The 18,812-nt window shown below is 36.6% G+C and overlaps 1 protein-coding gene across 4 annotated transcripts in view; it reads left to right on the top strand.

Moving 5' to 3' along the window:
- Window positions 1–13,834, top strand: part of myo16 (myosin XVI) — a 113,162-nt gene extending 99,328 nt beyond the window's left edge. For 3 of the 4 annotated variants that reach the window (XM_028023224.1, XM_028023225.1, XM_028023222.1), the window contains exons 33-35: window positions 2,425–2,577; window positions 3,620–3,702; window positions 10,272–13,834. In XM_028023224.1, the coding sequence (XP_027879025.1) occupies window positions 2,425–2,577; window positions 3,620–3,702; window positions 10,272–10,442 (407 nt within the window). In that variant the 3' untranslated portion in view covers window positions 10,443–13,834. Of the gene's footprint in view, window positions 1–2,424; window positions 2,578–3,619; window positions 3,703–6,034; window positions 6,139–10,271 lie in introns of all 4 variants that reach the window. The other variant, XR_003596229.1, reaches the window with a different exon arrangement.
- The last annotated feature ends 4,978 nt before the right edge of the window (window positions 13,835–18,812 follow it).

Genomic DNA, 18,812 nt, shown 5'->3' with positions numbered 1-18,812 from the left:
AGTGGACTGCCCCCTCTGGGGTTGCTGACTGACACACAAAGCCAGACCACCACATGAGCTTACCTGTAGATTAGTTAGATCAGGTTTTGAATAGTATCAGGCTCTCTAACATCTACCATAGAAAAATCAATATTGTTATGTAGATGTTGCAATAGCCATCTTTGTTGGCAGACTTGCACAAACCTATTTGTTACTATCTGCTTTGCCGTGCCCTTCGGCTTCCACATTTGCTTTCTTACATGTTGGCTTATGAGCAAGCTTGCATAGTCTCCTTTAGTGTCGCATAATAATCAGTTTAAGTTCTGGGCTATTGTGCAAGGCAGTTCAGTGGGCTGCATGCAGTGCACACAAAATTATAGAAAGTAGGGCAAACATTTATGTCACACACAGTTGGTGCAGTGGAGGGTCACCAGGTCAGACTATTCAAACCCAAAAAGAGATTGCTTTGGGATGATGTAAATATTCCATTTTGATGCAGTCTTAGCACAACTTTAGCCTATAAGAGAAGATAGAAATTCAGCTACCCGACTGTGTTTCCTCAGAGTTTATAAGTTGGGGCTTTGTTAATAATGCATGAGCAGTAGAATGATGAGGATTAGGCATCAAATATTTAACAGCTCACTCATGTTGTATTGAGGGGAGTGTGAATGCTCTGAAGCGGTGTGCAGTACAACCTGGTCAAATATCTAGAGGAGAAGTAAAAAAACTGGAGCAGAGTGGAAGGAGTAGCTGTTGGTGAAAATAAATGCTCATCTTTCCATTGCCTTATGGAGGAGCTACTCGGTTTGCGTAGTAAGCTATTGCATCATGCTTCTATAATGGTAAAAAGTGCATCGAGCTGGATGCTGAGAACCTTATAAGACACTGTATGTGAGCGAGTGAATGATGACGCATTTGCCCCACATCACATCTTGTACTTGAGTCTTCGTCAGCATCTGGACTGGAGCAGGAAAAAGCACTGGCATCATGGAAAGTGGTGTGTGTGACAGTGGGGTGGGCAGCGGGGTATTTTGAGCAGGCAGAGCACAGCGGCCGCCTCAGATCTGAGTGCATAGGGATGCCAATGGGTTTAACAGGACAAGCCACTTCCGTTCCCTCTTGGCAGTCAAATGGCTGAATGTGATACTCAGCTCTAGGGAGCGGGCAGAGGTTATAGTTGCTATCCCTGACATCTCTGTGCAGAACAGCTGACTGTCCCCTGCTGGCCCCTTCCCCGTCCTCACCCCAATGGTATGAGAAAACCACAGGAATACCAAGGAAAGATGGCAGGTGGTCTTGGGATTTTTCCACAAATATGTGTCATAAAAAACCCATACTTCAAACAAATGAAGAGGATTAGCATCCAGTTTTACTTTACCACATTCCCCTGAGTCAAACTTGGAATTGAAATGATCATCTCTCCTTCTTGGACACAATTTTTAACTCTGGAAGTGAATATATTTATATTAGAGTTTGTCCAGCGTATGTTTAGGTATCATGTGACTGGGTGGGTGTGGGTGAGCTGAGAGACAAAAGATAGACATTCTTGGTTTGAGACAACAGCTGATTATCTACTAACACATGCAGCCAGGGTTACTTACACAGTTTTTGTATGACCCTGGAAGAGCTGCAGAGGCTTTTGGAAACGCATGTCAACCAATAGCCAAATTAGAAACTTTTCACATAGTAAAATCAAATTCAAAAAGTAAAATTTTAAATGCAAAAGTATGAAATTGCATTTTCATGTTACAAATAATTTAACAATTTTCCTCAAGTGGAAATAATCAGTGAATATTATTGCACCGTTCACAAATATTCTCCCTAAAAGGTCCTAAAATAAAAGACTCTAGCAATTATGATTAAAATTCATTTTGATACAAAAAAAAAATCTGAGTAAAAAGTAGCAACCTGGACAGTCATGCTTATTTAGGAGGTATTCCAAAAGAAAGTCTAGATCCTGGATGATCTACAGAGGTTTTGCAAAAATGCATAATCAAAGATTCTTTTCTCTTTGCTTCAACCTTGTAAAATATTTTATGAGAAGAATAAATTTATTTTCTAATACAATGGGAGGGCAGCGTGAAGTAACAAGAATACCAACAATTGAAGCTTTCTGAATTTGTCATGGACCTCTAATTAAAAGTTCCTCAACTCTCGCGTCAAATGGAGAAGATAAAAATATGAGCTACAAAATGTTTCCAGGAATGTTTATAATATGGGAAAACAAGTTTTTTCTGTAAGATTGCATTTTCCCCCACTGTTAGATTTGTCTTAATGTTTTTGCTAGGATAAGAATGTAATTTTTTAAACACCTTTTAGATATTACCAGGGAAGGTATTAAGTTTAGAGACCTTTGTATATATGTTGAAATCTCACTGTGTTTTTTGTCTGAATAAGTGTGACTTCTCCATATATTGTGTTTTTCTCTGGTTGTTCTGTTTCCAGGTTTCAATTCTAACATCAATCTGCCAGGGAGGGAAGAAAGTGGCTCTGCACCGACCTCACCATCCCTGCAGCTGCAAGACAAAAACGCCAACAACCACTCTCTCCATCCCCCAAGCCCTGTCCCTGTGGAGAATGGCAACCAGATATCTAATGGTAACACCACAAGGCTTTACATTTTACACTTTGCCTTCCTGACAAATGACCTCTTGAAATCATGATCTGCTATACTGTCTAGGTCAGTCAAGGTTTAGGGAGTTCCCTGTTTCTCTTCCATAAGTTTACATATGACAGCCTATTTAAGAAAAAGCAGGTTGCTCTCATGTTCATTGAGAAAAATCAAGTAAATGGCAAAGTCCAGCCTTAGGGTCCAAAAAAGGGAATAAAAAGCTAAAAGTCAAACATTTTGACGTTTTGTTATGCTGCAACTTAAAGTAACTGAGTTGATAATGGACCTGTCTGCACAATATGTGAACTTAGCTTTTTGAACTGTTCAAAAAGTCAACAAAAAAAAAAAAATCTGTTTTGATATTTTAAATATATGAGATTTATTTGCTGCAGTTTTATTTATTATTTATCTATAGTTTTTATTGTTAATGTGTTGGTTTTCTTCAAATAGAATATGACCAAATTATTCAAGATACCTATCTGAAGAAAACTTGTATATTAATCATTAAAACTATAGATAAATAATAAATAAAACTGCAGAAATAAAACTTATTTGAAAGTTATTTAAAATATCAAAACATATTCTTTCTTGCTGAGGTGTTATGAAAGACCAGCTTTCTTCAGAATCAACTTCAGCTTGTCTGCTAGTCTGGAGGCTTTCATCTTCCTCTTGATATTACTCCATAGAGTCTGCTGGGTTTAGGTCAGGTCAGTTTGTTGACCAAATCAAGCTTAGATTTCCGTTTTTAAAGTTTTTATGCAATATTAAAATTTTCTGAAAAACTTAATTTTATATTTTCATTAGCTGTAATCAACACTTTCCCGAAATAAACTCTTGAAATACTTCACTTCTTGTGTATTGACTCTATATAATAACTGAGTTAAAAAAAATTTAACTGAATTGCTGAAAAAAATTAACTTTCAGTTGCTATTTAATTATTGAGTTGTACAGTGAAAAGAAGGCCACTTGAATATTTTTAGAGCTGGATTTGACCTCTGACTGGGTGTTTGCTATTTGTGTGATATTCAGGATCACTGGAGGATGAGAGTCACAGCAAGTCAAACTCCAGCACCACCTCCCTGCACAGACATTTGGACAGCCATCATACTCAGGTAATCACACATCACAGAGCATTTCCCTTCTAATATTTTATGCACCAAAATGGTGAATTGTTTGATTAATACACTAATTTTACTTTCAGCTTTAGGTTCTGTGTAATTTTTTTTTATTTCAGCCTATTAGCTCCAGACGCTGCCTCACTTTTGCAGACTTTGTGAAACCTTGACCTTCATTTTGAGATCAGTTTGCTTACGGCTGGTTACAGGCACACAAACATTTACTCAAACACATTCACAGCAACACACACAGACGGTTAGAGCACAATCCCTGTAATGATAGATGTTATTGTGTTTGGGTTTGTTGACTAAGAAAAAGTCACCTCCTTGGAAAATCATGTACCTCTCCTGACATGCGAGCTTCTTCTGACACTACATACTGTTGCAGGATTAGATTCATTCTACTCAAACGCAAACTCACACAGATCTAAGTGAAAAACGGAAGTACAACTAAGCAGTGCTATAATTATCAGCAAGCCTAAAGCAGTAGGAACTCAAACTTGCATGATCTATGCCACATACAAAAAGTCCAAGGATAGAGCAAGTCGGAAACACAGATTCAAGCTCTCATAGTTATTATCATGTGCTGTAATTTTACCTCTGGCAAGAACACCCAGTAACAACCCCCTTTTTTCTCCAAAGATGACATTCAACTTTTCTTTAGATCCGGGTTGTCATCTTTTAAACATGGAGAAAACAGTCCTGTGATTTACTGAAAAAATTAAACCAAACAACAGCATTCTCAGAATGTGACTCATTTAGCATTTAATGGTATATTGATTCTTTGAATTTTCCCATGTAGAACATTGCAGATAAACTCTTACTAGCTCATGCCTGAAATGGAGGATAGAAGTGTGAGTAATATATATTTATTCACATCATAATTGTTTATAGACAGCCAGCTCTATTAACTTATGTAAAAGTCCTCCATGGCAGCAGTGTAAAACTGCCATGGAGGACAGTTTTAGGCTCTGTGTAATTTTTTTTACCCTCTCTCTTGTTCAGAGAGAGGGTTCTTACTCTCTCTGAACAATGTGCATCTTTTTTCATCCTGATTTCCAGATACAGTAATAATTTATATCTAAATTACTTTGGGATATTTTTTTGCAATTTCAAATAATGAAATTGAGTTTTACATACCTTCACTGAACATTTTATTAGGTAAACCTGTCTAGTAGTGTGTTGGACCGTTGTTTGATTCAGAATGACCTTAACTCTTCTGTCTGAGGTTTTTGTGCATGTAGACAGGACCTGTTGCTAGATCTATTCCAAGTCGAGATGGATCACTGTTTTCAGCTGAAATCCAGCCTCATCAGATAAGATTTCAACTTGTCATCGTCAGATTTTGGTGAGGTGAATTGTAGCCACTGCTTCCTGTTCTTACCTTATGGTATTACACATACTACCTCAGATGAAAGTAGAGATGCCTCTGTATTATCTTAAGCTATTCTCAGTAACCGTAAGAGCAAGAAAATCCATTTCTGAAATACATAGACAAGTGTGAGGTACCAATAACCATGCCACTTATGAAGTCACTTTTATCTCCTTTCTTCCTCTTTTTGATGCTCAGTTTGAACTTCAACAATGTATCTTCACCATATGATAAAATATATCAGTCAGCTTTATTAATCAAGTTTGTACACTTAAACAGATATTTTAACTTTTTAAAGTTAGAAAAGTAAAGTGTACTGGGAGCAAAGTCCCTCCTCCTGGCTCTGATTGGTTGTTTCTAACCGAGCGGTGTATTTCTCCAGGTGGCAATGGGAGATCAAGGAGAAGGCAAAGGAGTAAATTTTTTTTCACTAATTATTTGTCTCATATTTGACTGTTACGTCAGTTTTAGCAAATATGTAAAAAACGTTTATTTTTTTTATATAAAAGTTACATACTGCAGCTTTAAGGTGCTAATATATTGAATGCTGAATAATATTCAGACTTTCATGCAAAGTTTTCTCTCAGGAAACTAAAAGAACTTTAATATCAGGTTGGATTAGCGAGTGATTTTCAGCTAAGCTCGAAGCAAAAGTATAAGCAAAGGACATGGTGTACCATTTTGAGACGAGCTCACAGGATTTACCTTTCATAGATAAAACTCCACAAAAGGTGTGACAGGACTCTGTGTTCCTTCTTTAAAATCCTGCGACTGAAAAAAACACTTTTCCCCTCCATTTCCAGATGACCTGTGTGTGAACGCAGGTAAAATGCTGATGCGCCGGCTTTCCTAATCACAGTGTTTCTAGATGTTTGCAGCACCTTCCGAGTACGGAGAAGACTTTCTTTCTCTGCATTTCTAACATTTTTGCTCTTTTATCCTTCATGTATTTTCCAGAGGGGGCATCTCAACTTTTCTCCATTTGGTGCAGGGGCTGCCCTCTAAAACAAAGAGGGTGGTCAGGGGGCTCACCGGAAACACTTCCCATATATAGGGATGTGGTGAGTGTGTCACAGCCATGCTGATCTCAAGCCTGACGGCAACAGCAGTGTTTTTCATGGAAATTCTGCAAAAGTATAAAACTTCCTCAGAACATTGGCATAAATGATTAATAGTCTGGTTATTTATGAAGCCCGGGGCTTTTATAAGCAACCAAAGCCAAGGAAAGAAGATCATAATGTTCTGATCAACATGTACATAAAATCAGGAAGCCAAAATTGAGAAAAGCACTGCTTTTGCATAACTTCATCAACAGTTCATCTGCTCCCTTTTTTATTGTTTGTAGAGAAACCTCTTATTACCATTTTTTATATCTAAAAAGAAAACATAGGCCAGCTGGGCATTCCTCCTTCTTAGATCTTCAATGATACTTACTGGTGTTCCCAGTAATCCCAGTTCAGTGATTGATTCAAGGCATAGAAATGTTACGCTCTATTCATAAAATTAATTATGAAAAGTCAACAAAACTCAAAATGCAATTTCTATTAATCATCAGGTGATTAAGCTGAGAGTCAAAACTCAACTGTGGAAATTGTTACTGAGGAAAGAACACTTGTATGCTGAAAATGTTATTTGCTATTTTGCATCATGGAAGCTTTTGGTCATTTTGTAAACATTTTTGGGTGCATAGTGGGTTTTTTGCCACAATTTATACCTGCCCTGGGAGCATTTTGCCAGCAGATATCTGAGAGAACGAAGGTATTACAGTAAAGTTTTATTCTTAGGTGCTCTTAACTTCTATCTGTTTTAGAAGATGCTGATTTTGGAAGCGTTGGGAACTTTTTGGAAAAAAAAAAAGTTAGATCTAGAAAATTAGGCTGAAACTCACAACTTTCCAAATGCAGGATGACTACTCTTCCCATCAGGCCACCGTCGCCTCAGAGTTGAGGTTGGCATCTATAGTTCGTAACACTAAACATTAGTTTCTATTTACTAGCAGGAGGGTAAGAAAATATTTTGAATGCTGTTTACTATAGCTCCGGAAGATAAATTATAGTTGGCTAGAATTTGTACCAACAGAACAAAACTTCACAAAAACCAGAGTTCGGAAAGAGGCCACAAATCTCTGATCAGTCTTTGATTTTAGTTGTTATTCACCTGGTCAAATGTTTTTGCTGCTTAATGTAACTTGATTTACCTATTAATCTGTTTTCAGGCTATTTTTCCCTGATTTATTACTCTGGTGATTCATGTAATTAAAAGTCGGACTATATTCATACATGTCTAATGTTTGTAAAACCAAACACACATTTGTGTTTGTCCTGTCTTCTTCCATGCTCTGCTCATCACTGCAGACATGGTGCAAATACTGAGAGAAAAGATAAGAGAAAATACTTTTCTGATGGCTTTTTGGATCGGTTTCAATGTCATTAATATCTTCATTAAGTTCATTCTGTGAATCATTTTTTCGTCTGTTAGCTTCATTCCAAAATGTGTTTGCGTAGGACTTTCATAACTAATAAGAAGAAAGGATGCTGGAAGATAAAGAGGGCAAGCTGATTAGGAATGAATAGACTGGTTTGTATTTTTCCAAGAGCAGTCGAGGCTAATTATATAGCAAATTGACAGACGGCTGAATGACTGAAGACAACAAAGATTGATAGTTTTGTTTATCCCTTCAGACAATGTCTTGGGAAAGGCAATGACATTCAAAGTAGGAGTGTTCACATGTTTTCTTCTCAGAATTACATAGCACAACACATTCCCATTTCTGAAACGTAGGAGAAGGACAAACAGTACGATACGTTGTGGACCTAAACCCGCTGGTAAAAAGATATTTCCAAGAAAAAAAAGCTCACAGAGAAATGATTACTGACTTCTGATATCGTTGCCTCTTTCATCTTTAAAGGACAGTCTGTTCTGATATTAACCAGATTGGAACAAACACTTTCAAAAAGTATAAGGTTCTTTTTAGACCATCATATTTTTTTTCTACTTTCTTTACAAATGAGGTATAACTTAAGTCACATTTGGGGTTGGAATACTACATGTTTTTAGTATTTCTGTGCTTTCCTAAGTTTTTTCTGTATACTAGAAAAAACTAGTTTACAGAATTACCATCTGGCTACAGAGTTGCTGACCTTTCTTCAATCTAACCTAAGACTTTTTTTATGATTTTGAATTTTTCTTAATCAAAAAACACAATGAATCTTTCAAGGAAATTGCAACACAGAACAAGGTAATCTCAATAATAGATAAATACATAACCATTTTAACTACCGGTAAATATTTTTAATTTCACAGTTGAGTTCCAAGATCAAGACGTCACCTGTTCTGGTTATTTTTGTTTTAAGTCAGACTTGTATACTCAAGGGGAAAGGACGCAGGTGGTTTCAAGCTTTACCTGGCCCAAACTTGTGCATGTAGTGCACAGAATCTTCATAATATTCTGGCAGTTCAGTTTTTTTATATATAATTTTAAGAACTATTTTAAGCACTATTACCATAAAACTTTCGGTAACACTTATTTGACGGGTGAATAAGTCATGACACCATCATAAACATGACATAACACCTGTCATGACCATGAGTAAGTCTTCATGAATATTTATGACTGTTGTCATAAAGTGTCATTCGGTACTTTTATAACAAATTTATGTCAGATCATGATTTCTTGGTTAATGACAAGTTGTCATAACAAAGGCATTTTAAATAATGTCAACGTTGTATTAAAAGTGTCATGATTTACCAAATGACACTTTATGACAACAGTCATAAATATTCATAAATACTTATGTCATGTTCATGACAGGTGTCATGCCAGTCTTATTCACAACCCGTCAAATAAGTGTTATCAAACTTTCCTTATGTTGTAAATGCTATATTCACATTGTATCATGTTATTGTTCCGTTTTAAAGATTATTGCTTACATGTGCAGCGTTCTCAGTCACAAAGGTCACAAACTACGAATCTTTGAATATTTCCAATAGCTTCTGAGCCTTGTTGCATTCAGTCTATTTGTGTTTGCGTGAGTCCATGTTCAGTCATGCATTGCAGAAGGACATGGTGTTCCCTCTTGTCTACTGTTCCAGTAGCTGGTGTTCCTGCTCGGCACCCAGCATTGAATAGCCTAACAGAGAGGTGTAAATTATGGATCAGATTCTTGTGTGCCGGTGCAGGCTGTCAATCTGAGTGTTTAATCTTATATGGATATCTGAAACAAAATGCTCACCTACGTCACACCGTGGCTTGTGTGTAATTGCTGTGAGAAAGTGACATGTTTTGGAAAATATTACGGTAAAAATATTTCAAGCTTGGAAAAATTTTTCTTTGAAGGAATTTTTTTTCCGACATCTCGGGTTAATACAAAATACATTCACAAGTGACACAAGTAGATGATTAAATTTAGATTATGGACTCATTAGACATCCGGTCACCTCCATGTAATATCTGGTGAACTCATTGTGTGTAAACTATTGAGAGTGAAATAAGAGACTTAAAAAGATGGAATAAAGAAATAGCAAACCCTTGGCTTAGGCCGACTGCTGGGTAACATGACGGATGTCAGCAGGAATAAATAAGAGTAAGTTTGCTTTTTTAAGAATTAATAATAATTTAGATGCAGCAAGTGAGTTGATTTTCGTAGAAGGGTGGTAGAAATATTTAATTTTTATAGGCTTTAGCAAATTAGATTGTTTTTATTGCTTTTTTTCAGATCACGAGCTGTGTTTTAAAGACTCTGTGATCAGTGAAGAATAATCTTGTCCTGATAATTAGTAGACAATCAACTGAGAAAAAAACAAAATTTATTACAAAGCTGATCTCCGCATAATTCATCTGTCGAATTATAACCGAGCATTAAAGTTTCTTTTTAATATTTTCTTGGTTTGGATTATCAACAAAAATCTGAGAATCTTTTTTAATTTTACCTAAACAATTGACTTGCACATCAGTAGTGATGTGCTCTTATTCCAGTGGTTGAATGTGTTTCTGTATATGCACATTTTTATTTATGGCCTGAGCACAAGTCCGAGACTGGAACTTGTATATTTTTTATCCAGCTGCATTGAAGTAAAACCTGAACTTTTCATTCACATCTCTCATTAATCATACATTTGCTTCTTCATCTCATCCAGTCTAGTGACATATGCTCTTCCTCTCTAATCCAAACCAACCTTCCTCCTTCTTCTCTAGTTGCTCCAGCGCCTACATCTGACCAACAGAGACGAGAGTGCCGCCCTCAGGGAGCTTCTCCGCTGGCGGCAGGTGCAGTGTGAGGGGCGGAGCAGTCACAAGCAGCGTCCACCTCAGTCCCCACCCCTGCCCCCCACACTGCTCTGGACCAAAAGGAAGGCCTCTCCTTGAGCTGCGGTATCTGAAGTTACGTCTTCAAATCCTTTCGTCAAAAATAAACTCTTTGTTTGTTTTGTTGTAAGTTTGATCTGGGCCACCAACCTCACTGCCCGTGGGCTACGCTGATGAACCGTGGCCGAAAGCTAAAGAGCCTAATCCCTGGGCTGGGCTTCGGCTTCTCCTGTATTTGCACTGACTGTGGAAAATGTTCTACCTGATATGACATAAACTCAGTGTGCACAGTGTGTATGAATGCATAAACAACTGTTCCTGTGGAAGTGGGTTTTATTATATGATCAAATACTTTATGTATAAAAAAAAATAAGCAGACGTATAAGAGATTAAATTATTATAACACGTCTATTTATTTTCACCAAAAGAATGATGCCCATTTACTGGAGGCTGCACCTGAGAGCAAATCAGCAGCATATTTGTGGTGGTCAGATGCCGAAGAGCCTCTTATCTCTCCAGTAGATAGTTTTGAATTACTGCTGCACACAAACAAGTTTCCTCCCCACAACATGGTGCTGATGATACTGTTGAGTTCCTACATGTTCACACTGGGGTTCTTGCATGCAGACTTGTGAAGTTTACAAGAAAACCCAACGCCTTTAGGAACTTCCAGGTTTTTAACATCCGTGCAGCTGGCTTCGACATGCTCGGCTCCTAAGTGCTTCTGGTAACTATGGCAACAAGCTACCAAGGGGTCAGGCTAACCTCAGTATTATCCCAAGGTGTACTTCTCATCCTCGGTATTGACCAGCCTTGAATAAAAGCCCTGTGGCCAAATTCCAAACCACTGCACTTACCTTTACCATGAAAAGGGAATCTAACAAGTTGTTCAAGATGCAAATGTTTTAGCTGACAGGTATGAGGTTCATGTTGTGAACATGCGACTCTGTGCCAAAGTGATTCAAGTGAAAATATGATTGAAGTATTGTTGTTACATATAATACATACTGTAAGCTCTTTAATTATTTGATGTACAGGCTGGTTTAAAAGAGTAAATAAGTTTTATTGACAATGTGAACCGAGGAAAAACGTCGTAAATAAGAGAAAAACATGCTAAACTCTCATTGTGTATTCACATAAGCTTTGTTAGGTGAGAACATATGAGGCCAGATCTTTCTTTGGTTGAGTCAAACACATTAGGTCCCACAGAAATAATGACAACAATTTATCCAACTTTTGCTCAAATCTTCAAACAAGTTATATTCTTTGACCTCTTAGTTTATAAAAGCATCTTCTTTAAATTCTGGACTTGTTCATTAAAGAATATCAGTCATCCTGCAGATCAGAGATGCTGCTTCATTTACAAAATTAGTTTGATGAAGAGGAGAGACTTTCAAATTGTGTTTTTTTTCTAGTTTTACCCACAACAGACCTTGAAAGCCTGAATGTCATTAATTCTAGGCTTCAAATTATTTATTTGCACTCTTCCTTTTCCGTGTCAGTCTGGCTATACAGTATGCAACCTCAATTATTCTGAGAGACATATTCATGCTTTTTTTTTACTTTTTTTTTTTTTTTAGCTTGCTCATTAGTTATGAATTAATAAGAAAAAATAAATATAGTTGGACTTCAGAGTTTGCGTTGCTGTTCTGAGCCTCTAATGTTTCAAGCTTCTAACGATGCCTGTGTCGACAACTAAGCAGGGTTGTGTATTTGGTGTCATGTACGGGAGCTCACACACAGATCAACTGGACTTCTGTACAGATTCTTCCACTGTGTGCTTGTCCTCCACTCACCTCTAACCCCGAGTCCTTTCCATCATCTACCCCGTTTGACCCCAAACCACAGCCCTTCTTTCCAGCTCAACCTGCTGCCCTCCTTCCTCTAACGGACGGATGAAACTGGCTTTACGGGTGTTTCCATGGTAACGTCAGTGTAAATAGTGACTGGTTTTTGAAGTCCTTTGCTTTCATCATCCCAGAAGAGCATAGAGACTGAAATAAAAGACAAAAGACATGTATGAGGTGTAAAAATTCAGTTCATTACAAGGACTCTTGGGATTGAAGAATGCTTTGCGGTTTTGTTTTGTTTTTTTTTTGGGGGGGGGGTTGATGCAATGACTGAGAAACTGGAAGAGATTTATTTAAAAAAGTGTGAATATCTTCTTTTTTACAATGACTTGTCTGTTACTGTGGAATTATTTACGTATTTATTATCAACCTCCAGATCCTGTTACGTTTTTTTTGGTTTTTTTCCTGATGCAAGCCGGAAGATTGATTTTAAATATCCATACAGTTGTTTACTGCACAATGTTTATGTGGTGTTGTGGTTGATCTCTGTGTTGGGCGTGTCTCGGCAAGCTGTTTGATCTTGGGAGATTGGCCTAAATGGTTAACGACACTTGGTATCAATATTTCTAATGGATTTCTCTTTGCCACTGATCACCCACAATGTGTCTGATTGATTTAGCCTTACAAATTAGCAGCACAAAGGTGCAAGAGGACTTGGGAATCACCACCACCAGAGTTTTATTTGTTTTGTTTTGTTTTTTTTGACTGAATGTCTAAATGCAAACATCTATTCTTTGAGCATCACTGATATTCTTTGTAGCTTTGTGAATTATTACTGGAATATGCTCTTGCTTCTAAAACGAATATACTTGATTGCTTAATGTGAACTATGTCTTTGTTTGGAGTTCATTTTTAAAGTGAGGTAACGATGCAAATGGACAGATCTACTCCATCCTGAACACCTTGTGAGCTGCAGAACTAGAAACATTATCAAGGAGCAAATCTGATGCAAGCATAATAGGCAAAGATCAAGCTGGTGAACTTTGTTGATGCCCTCTGCAGGGTAAAACCTGCCATTCATCATGAACAGTGTTCGGGTTTGCTGTGTGATTTTGTGCATACCCTTAAACCATGAAATAAGGCTTTTACCTTGCATGATCAATATGTTTGGACTTTCCATAACATGCATATCTTTTGGAAAAAATGCTGATTTTCTAATGTGAAGAATTGTTTTTCACCACACTGTGAACCCTTCATCTACCCCAAACACTAATTGTCCACATGAAAGTCTACAATACGCATAACTGGCAGGCCGATTACTGCCATTCATCTCTGTTCATCAGGAATCTATAAAATCGTCTCTTCAGAGATCAGCTTTCTGGTGCTACAGTCAGTGTTAAATGGCCATTCTGTTATTGTTATTCTATTATTTCTGCACCTAAATATGGGGTTTGTCACTGCCTTTCATAATTTTGTCATACGTTTATTTTTTTTTATTTTTTATTGTGATCCTTCTTTTGTACCTGACATACAATATATTTTCATTTGCATATGTATGTGTTTGTGGAAAAAACAAAAAGATTGTGGTATTTCATAAATATTATCCCAATGTTTTATAATTCTGTCTCTGTACAGCAATAAAGCACAATTGTGTCAATGTCAGTTTCTCTGTATGTGTAAAGAAAAAAAAAAAACAAGAAGGTTACACAAAGTTCAGCCTAAAACTTATTTAGAGCTCATTAACTTACTTTAGCAATATCACATTTGTCATGTTGCTCAAAATAATACGTAATGGTATGTTTGGATGAAAATTATACATTATCTTTTTATTTGAATTCAGTTTTGCCACAGATTTTATGAAGTTGTGCTGAGCTTTGTTTGGATTGTTTTAACGCATGATGATGCCACTACCATGGCGACGTGTTCTGATTGCTTTTTATCTGTATGTAGGCCAAGACAAAAGGTTCTTCCTCCTGTCACATTTTGCTACATTCTCTAACAAACTTATAGACATTTATGCCGACATTAAGGCCCAGTTCACATGTAGAGAAGACAGCACACAAAAACTCACAAAAAAAATTTTTTTTTGTGAAAACTGGGCAAATTGGAGATTTGTGGAAGCCCCATATTTGTGTTTGTGTATGTTTGCATGTGGCATACAAAAATAATTGTCCTATTTCATCAGTTCCATTAGAAATCGACATGACTTGTCGAAATGAGCTGCTGTTCCCTGAGGCATTTTATGCATCACCTAGTGACACTTTTGACAACGACAGAAACCTGCAAAAGAAACATGTCAGGTATGTCTTGTTCGACAAAAAGTCTAATAAGCGAAAGAACCTAAAGAAAATGTAGACTAATAAACTTAATTGGAATTGACTTAAAATATTTTAAAGCCATTTATTTCTATCTACTTCAAAATTATGTACTACCTTGTGTTTAATAAAATCTCATTAAAATAAATCTGTCCCCGACAGTTCTGGTAGTCTATCTAGCCATGTGTGCATGTTTTTGAATGAATAATGTTTTATGGTTTTGTAATGAATAAATCATTACTCTTTAGCTGCAGTTTTCCCTACAAAAATGAGAAAATCATTGACATTAATCTTTTCTCCTGACAGATGTCTTGTTTGTAGCTTTAAAATGTTCCACACATCCCTTCTGGTTTTGGGACTGCATGTTTTGAGCTGAGATTTTGAGGATGTGGTAACCTTTCTTGCCACGTCACGTTCTTGCATTTGTAATCTTTATAATTACAAATGCACAGCATTTACCCATCTCATCTAGCACAGCAGGAAATATGGAATTAAATCATTTTGTCTTTCTGTTAGTACATCAGCTTCCACTATGACCTCCTTAGGGTCCTTTCGGCTTTCTTTTTCTCATTTCTCATCCATGTAGATTTTGATGCTTGTAACATGGAGACTTCTTGAAGAGCATTTTTTGATTGTTAAAGACAAAACCTATGAAAGAAAACCACACAGCTGCAAGGAAGATTTGGAAAATCGATGAAAAAGTGTGTGAGAACCAATTTGTTGTTGTAAAATATACAAAAACCGTTAAGTATCGCATGTTTTCACAAATAATACAGCAGAAGAAAAATACCTGCCTCCTTTGTATGTATTCTGTGTATTTCTGTCAAACATTTTTCACGTCATTTGGAATAACTATGACATAGTAAATAGTGTACCAAGAAAAAGAGTTAATGAAAACATATTAAATATAAATGAATAAAGTGACACTTTTCCCTTACTGAACAAATTTTCCATAGATTCAGGGAAAGGATCACCTCCATAAACTAAGTTAGGTCACTAAAATCATCAGTACTCTGGCTCACAGTGAACACAGCTGCTTTCTCTATGCGTAAATGTTCAGAAAACATTGTCTGATATTGGAAAGCAGGGAGCATAAATCTGTACATCAAAACAATTATTAAAGATTTGTACAGTCATTTTCTCACACACTTCTCTGTGTACTTCCTTTCAAGTCTTGCGGTGTGGAATGCATGTGTGAAAACAAGCACATCTTGTCTAAGTGAAGTGACATTTCCCAGAATGATGAGCGACTGCACCTCGGGGCATCACGTACGCCACAGTGGTTTCTGTTCAAAATCAGGTCAAGACAAGCACATCTTAGCCATCTAATTGCTTTAAAGCGAAATAAATTTGCCGCTGTAATTTATTAGAACGCCTCTTCGAGCAGCAGTAGGTCGAACACGCTGCCTCGCAGTGTGGGAGCCTGTGTTTGAAGTTTATGTCATTGTGTGCCACTCTAAACATCTGCTGCTTCAGGGCACTGAGTCATGCACTGCTGGGTGTGTACAGTGCGTTCTTTGAAGAAACAAAAACAAAAAAAAAGGCATTCAGCAGCTTTGATCTGCCAGTACTGTGCCACTGGAATTTTTGAGCATTAATATTATTCAAGCTATTTAATCAATGACAGAAGATTAGTAAGGAGTCTGAACAGGACACAGGTAGAACAGATTGTTTCATTGAGGAGGCGGTGTCATGTGGAGTTGTGGTTATTTCAGCAAATAATCAAGAACACTGCGACGCCTATACTGCCTTGATATACAGACAGAGCCACAACTGAACAGTTTGGTTCAAAGCATATTTGTCTATCAGAATGGCCCAGTCAAAGTCCAAAATTGAATCTGTACCAAATCTGAAATATTGCTGTACACAGGCACACTCCATGCAGCTAGACTGAACTTGAGCCATTTCTCAAAAATGAATGAGTCATAAAAAAATAAATCTGTCTCTAAATGTGCAAAAATCCTGAAAGCCTTGAATCTGTACCAAATCTTTAGCATCATTTCACAATGAGTCACAAGAAGCCACGCCAACAAAGGTTGCAAAACTCTGAGGCTTTTCAAATTAAATAAATTAACTCACTCATTGATCTTTACTTTAAAAAAAATATATATATATATATATATATATATATATATATATATATATTTATATATATATATATATATATATATATATAAATAATTTTAAGCTGTTGTTTTTCTTCTTTAAAGGAATTGAGAAATTTACCTATATGCCAGTATTTAACGACATAAAATACTCCAATATTGGAACAACTACACCTATAGGAAAAAAATTATTTCTTTCTTCCAGATAGCAATAGATGAGAAAAACAGTCTGAATTTTTTTTTCAGTAGTCATCAAAGTTGTCCAAAGTTATTACGTTGTACATGTGAATGAAGGAAAACAGCCTTTTTCAGAGGTTTTAGATCAATTAGGCACATGTTAATTGATGTGGTTGATCAGGGTGTAATTTAAAATTGTGTGAGAAGAAATCCAGTATAATTACCACAATCACTGAGGTAATGATTCCTCCCCTCCCTTATCTGCCTTTTTTTGTTTGTGATATAATTTTCATTATGTGGATTTTGTAATTACGCATGTATTTATGCATGTGAGCTTGACACATCTCTATGTATGCAAATTTCCCTCCATAGCATTGCTTTCCGTAAACAGGGTCTCCATATTCTCCATTTTCTAATAGATGAATGAAAATTTAAAAAATATTCTGTATTGTAATGTTCTGCTATAAGGTAATGTACATTTATAGAACAGTAATGGTGAAACATAAACAACTCTCCTCGTTAAAAGTGAGGTTGTTTAAGTTTTAAAACTATAAACTACTTGTGCAGTTTTGTTAGAATCCCAACTGATTTCCAACAATCAAATACTTTAAATAGCCTTCTCTGACACATAGATTGTTTTTCTTTAGCTTTTTAGGCTTTCTGTTCTAGATTTGAAGCTCTAGATTCATACATGAATCCGTAGCTTGCTAGTTAACTTTTAGTGGCTACTTGGTCCTTCATGAAATGAAACATTGAGATTTAATAAGGATTAGATTTATGTTGTGTGTATCATCTGACTTTCTTGTGCTAATGTTTATGGATATGTTTTCTGAAATGTTTAAGAAATATTTTCTAACATTTAGATACCCTAGTTAGCGTAATGAGATTAGATAATTGCATTAGGTCATTAGGAGTTCATTTTTCCATTTGCTTTGTTTTTCTCATAATTTGTTTTAGTGTTGTCATGGGAGAAAAACTAGCACATTTTTCTTGCATTTGATTGTTTCTCTATTTCTTTAGAAGAATCAATTTTGATTCATCCCATATTGCTGAAATGTCTTTTATTAAAAATGTTTGTACTGTAAAACTGTAGCAGAGGCGCTGTGGTAGACGTTAAACAGTCCGCAAAAATCATAACTCTGTTTGTTGGGTTTTAATTCAGACGGCGAGATCGCGTCTATTCATGTATTCATCGATTCAACTATTTGCATATTTGAACAGTTTTCATGTTTATGTTTTCACATCATTCTCTGAAGCTCATCTTCAGCAATTGTGAAAAATGTTCTATTTTCCTTGAGTCGCATTTGTTTTTATGTGTTTTTTTGTTTGTTTGTTTTTTTGTTTTCTGTGTTTTGAAAGAGCGCCTTGGTACCATTTTTGTCAACTAATTGACAGCTGAATATCCTGATGAGAGGGGATTTTGTAATGCAGTCTGTTCTCTAAAGGGATTTGTTTAAAACTGGTATTTTACGGCATTATAATTTGCCGGATGTTTGCTGTGGCTTCAGCCTGGTGTGAATTGTTTATGAAGGTCAGTTGAATGTCAGAAGCTGCTGATTTTGCAATTTGACTTTGAATTTGCATTTAGGTTTATTTCATATTTCACATTGAACCATAGTGCTACTCTTACTTGACTACACATTTTTTTGCTACTCTCCCTAACTCTGAATGCAAGTCATGCAATGTTTAAATAAACTATGACTCCAGAGAATATTTACATCAACTTTTCTATCACTTCTTCCTAGGAGGAACCAGGATGTTGTTCTTCCCAAGAAATGCTGACCTGCCAGGAGGTGAGAAGGTGTGTGTGTGTGTGTGTGTGTGTGTGTGTGTGTGTGTGTGTGTGTGTGTGTGTGTGTGTGTGTGTGTGTGTGTGTGTGTGTGTGTGAGCAAGTGCTGAAGAGGGGGGAGCTGTTGTTTGTGGCTGACACAATGAAAAGGAAGAGGCAAAGTATTGATCACATGTGCTTGTTTTGTTTCTGAGGCCACCAGTCCAGAGGGAGTCACACATGGTCCTGTTTGTCCACCAGTCTATGTGCTTGT

Source organism: Xiphophorus couchianus, chromosome 7 (assembly GCF_001444195.1).
Source record: "Xiphophorus couchianus chromosome 7, X_couchianus-1.0, whole genome shotgun sequence".
Taxonomy (NCBI): domain Eukaryota; kingdom Metazoa; phylum Chordata; class Actinopteri; order Cyprinodontiformes; family Poeciliidae; genus Xiphophorus; species Xiphophorus couchianus.
The sequence above is the reverse complement of the archived record's forward strand: the minus strand, read 5'-3'. Positions and strand labels throughout refer to the sequence as shown.